At 48.9% G+C, this 4116-nt stretch overlaps 1 protein-coding gene across 1 annotated transcript; it reads left to right on the top strand.

The window, feature by feature from the left end:
* Positions 1–203: 203 nt before the first annotated feature.
* Positions 204–3758, top strand: LOC147973494 (uncharacterized). The gene is made up of 2 exons (XM_087524701.1): positions 204–646; positions 3746–3758. Exons 1-2 carry the CDS (start codon positions 204–206, stop codon positions 3756–3758), a joined length of 456 nt encoding a protein of 151 aa, XP_087380827.1.
* Positions 3759–4116: the final 358 nt, after the last annotated feature.

Here is a 4116-nt window from a genome sequence, read left to right as displayed (position 1 = left end):
AGCAAATACAACAAGATCAAAAAGCAGTTTGCGCCATCCCATTTGACGACGACTTGGAGGGTCGACCAGTCCTCTACTATGATCCTACCACCATGTTGTTCCGAGGCTTTTGCGACGGGCTCCTGCTTTTCAACCGAGGATGCGACTCGCTCGTGATCTGGAACCCAGTGACGAGGCAAGTGGCCCCCCTTCCATCACCGCCAATGGCATCATCGCGTGCTTCTGTTTCACCGTTTGGTTTCTATTACCACCGGCCGTCCGGAAGGTACCGCGTGTTGTGCCATGTCGTTGATATCCCCGCCGACCACACCGCCAACTACATTCTTTTGACCGGCGCCGCCGAGCCGCGGTGGCTCGGGGACATCATGCCCGACGGCGTGCTTCGGGAATCGTCTGCCGTTACTCTCCACGAGAGCCTGCATTGGCTGATACACCCACCTAAGTCTTGTAACCCCGACAAGATGGTGGCCTTTGACACGGTGTCAGAGAAGTTCCGGACGATGGCGCCACCCCCGGTGCCCGCAGCAGACAACGTTATCTACGGAAAGCCTCACCTGTTCGAGATGAATGGGGTGCTCGCTGTGTCCGCGATGAGGGATGTGCCAAACATGGAAGTGTGGACGCTCGAGGACTATAGTCAGGAGAGGTGGGCATGGTGCCTCAGGATCAGCATACCCCAAACCCGGAGTGTCGTGGGTTTGTCACAGCAGATGTCCTATAGAAAGGACTTAGTCGTGAAGCCATCGCAACGGGTTAGCTTGAAGGGGTTAAAGTGGACACAAGGACGCAAGAGAGTTTATACTAGTTCGGCCCCTTCGATGAAGAAAGCCTACATCTAGTTATGATGGAATTGATGGGTGTTTCAATGACTAGGGAGCAGACAAGCTTCGTCTATGTCTCGAGTTGTTGTCTGTCCTTGAACCGCCACCGGGTCGTCCCCTTATATACATGGGTGACGCCCGTCGGTTTACAGAGTCCCGATACCGGCTCATAGATACGTCCGGTTCGGTCTCCACTATTCCTAACTTATAGTACAAGTTACATACCGACGCCGGTTTATAGCTATAGGCCTTAAACCGATTATGGGCCTTTAGCCCTCATCTACCCTCATGGGCTTTTAACATACTCAACTACTGATGAAGTTAACCCGGCCTGTCCTGGCCGGTTTACGCCCAGTAGTAATATCCCCAACATTAGGCCCCAAATTGATTTGAACAGGTTCATGTCAATCCTTAGCAAAAATATTCATCTTCAACATCTTCTTGTATTTTGTTGAACCGCCGTGATGTCATCTTCTCTGCTCGCGGTAGACTGGTGTGACGTCACTGGTTATAAAGAACCTTATCCTGTTAACAAGCCTGCGATAATTAAGGCCGCAACTTCGTTTCCAAACTCGCGGCTCCTTGATTCTCGCGCCTGACATATCCCTTTCTTTATAAATAGGACCGAAGGTTCATTTCCTTTCTCTTTCCCTCCGACCCCTTCTGCTTCATCTTCCTCGCGTCGCCCAGTTTCGGAGCTCCGCCGCCACCGTCGACCTGTGCCTCAACCTTGGCCGCTGCATCAACCTGAGCACACCAGAGCATCGCGGCGACCTTCCGCTTCTTCCTCAGCTCCGGTAAATCTTCTATCCTTTCCCCCGCAGATCTGTTCTAGGGTTTCCTCGTTCCTCGAAGTTCATTGAGACTCTGGCACTGTTCTTCCTTTGTTTCTTCTTTAGCCCATGAATAAAACTTCCAACCTGGTGTATTCCCCGTAATGGCTTATCTTCTATTACCAAAGCAAAACCTTTATGCGCATAAAACACTGATCTGGTCCCTTGTGAATTGCTTTGAGATCAACCTTTTAGATCTAAATACTTTTATTTTCCTGTCTTACGGTAGATCCAAAATTTCACTGCGACCTTATGAAACCTGTTTTTACCTTCCTTAGTCATTCTTGCCTTAGATCTGTATCCTCTTTACCACATAGGCGGTTCACCTTTGTAAAGCAATCTATCATATATCATTAGTCCCCTTGTTGAACCGCCAGATGCTGTTGCTTCATAAAACTCCGGTTTAGATAGATCTGCTTCCGGTTTAACATTGCACATATCCATGTACCTTGTAGATTTCATCATGGCCAAGCAAGTGTATGAGTGCAATTGGGTCCCTTCTCGCGTCACAGAGGATCAACTGGACGATTTAGTCCTGATTGGCGCTTTGGGCAGCAAAGACACCATCCATTGGAGGGCTCCTGGCAAAGAATGCCCCCCCCACACCTCGAGAAGGAGAGGTTGTTGTTTTCGTAGACCACTTAGCCCGGGGCTTTAAACCGCCCGGTTCTAAATTTTACCGGGATGTTCAAGCTGATTTCCAACTCCATCCGCAAGACACTGGCCCCAACTCTGTTACAAATATGTGCCACTTCCAAGTGCTCTGTGAGGTGTTCTTTCAAGAGGAGCCCACAGTGGAATTATTCAGAGATCTTTTCCATCTAAACCGTCGTACTGAGTTTACTGATGGCTCTAATACGGAGTTGGGTGGCATGGCGATTCAAAAAAGGAAAGAGGTCACATACCCTCACGCCAAGCTGCACAGTCACCCCAAGGAGTGGAACCAGACATGGTTCTACTTCAAAGACACCTCCCCTGCTGATGAGAATCCCTTGCCTGGCTTTCGTCCGGAGCGGCTCAGCAATACCCATCCTTTTCCTCAAAGATTGACTGCCCAGGAGAGAAGCAAATATGCTCCCCAGCTGTCAAAGCTCAGAGCCTTTATGGCCAATGGTTTAACCTTGCTCGCTGTTGGATATCATGGAGCATACTGCCCCTTAGCCAGCGCTCCGGTTTGATGTGCGAATATACTGATAGTGTGGATGATCCACTGTGACATTCAAGACTCCAGCTCTCCGGTGAAGAAATCACAGAGGCTGTGCGTAAGATACTGAATGAACCGGAACCCGTCTGCGCTAGAACCAGCCTGCTTCCCTTCTGTGCCACCAACAAACCGCCAGCTGTAAGACTTTGATTTTTCTCTTTGCTGAATCTGTTATTGATATGTCTGGTCATTCTTTTTAATATCAGTGTCTGCATAATCAGGGCGATGATCCGTTTTGGAGCAAAAAGCTGCCGCAGGAGAAACCAGAGAAAATAGATAAACCGGAAAGAGCAACCCGGCAAAAAACTAAAGCTGTGAAGAAGACTGCCCACCGGAAAAGAACCACTGCATCTTCTAATCCGGCTCCTGATGACGAGGTGGATAATCCGGACTTTGAGGTAGAGCTTGACTCACTTGGTTTATTTTTCATGCATCTTATTGATGATGATATTTGTCAGGATGATGCCGAAGCCAGCCACACGGATGTTGCAGAGGTAATTATTCTCTCTTCCGATTCAGAAACTTTGCCTTCACGAAAAATCCGTCAGGCAAACTAGAAAGTTAAATTTTCCATCCTCTTGCTTATTTGGATCCTAAACTTCTTATGAAGACTCAACAACACGAAGCTCGCCGCACCACCCGGCACAGCGGCCAGGTAGTTACCTCCGCCGGTTTACCGAACAGTCTGGTTCGAAAACGTCATTCCGAGGTCTCTAATTCGCTTGTCAGTGCTTGTCCTAAAGCGGGCTGCTTTCGTCAACCTCTTAATCCGTCTGACTCCGATTATCAGGTTATTTCCCACTCATCTTCTGGCGAGTCATCGGCTACTCAGCTCCCACCGCTCAAAACGGTGCTTGGGTAAGCTATATTTATTGCGATGTTTGCAGTATATTGCCTTAGAACATATGCTGTATTTAATTTTGTTATTCTTCTCAGGGCCAAACCTAGGCCAAGCAAGAAGGCCCGCCTGGACAAAGCGGCCAAAGAAGATGTCATTCTTGAACCGGGCAAAACATCCAATCTTGAAGCGGCTATTCCTGAGGATATTCCCAATGATCCACCGCAGCCAGATGATGAACTTATTGCTGAAGAGATACCTACTGATACCTCAGGTCCTATCCATCAGAGCACAGGTTCCATCCGGATTGAACGCTCTACCGGTCCAGCAAACCCTGCTGACAAGCCAACAGCTCCAGTGCAAACCGGCGGTACCAAGGATGATGAAGTTGTCATTACTAGTACTGGCCATACTGAGCCA

This window comes from Triticum urartu, chromosome 5A (assembly GCF_056163025.1).
Source record: "Triticum urartu cultivar PI428250 chromosome 5A, HENAU_Tu73, whole genome shotgun sequence".
Taxonomy (NCBI): domain Eukaryota; kingdom Viridiplantae; phylum Streptophyta; class Magnoliopsida; order Poales; family Poaceae; genus Triticum; species Triticum urartu.
This window is presented reverse-complemented; position numbering and strand designations above follow the sequence as displayed.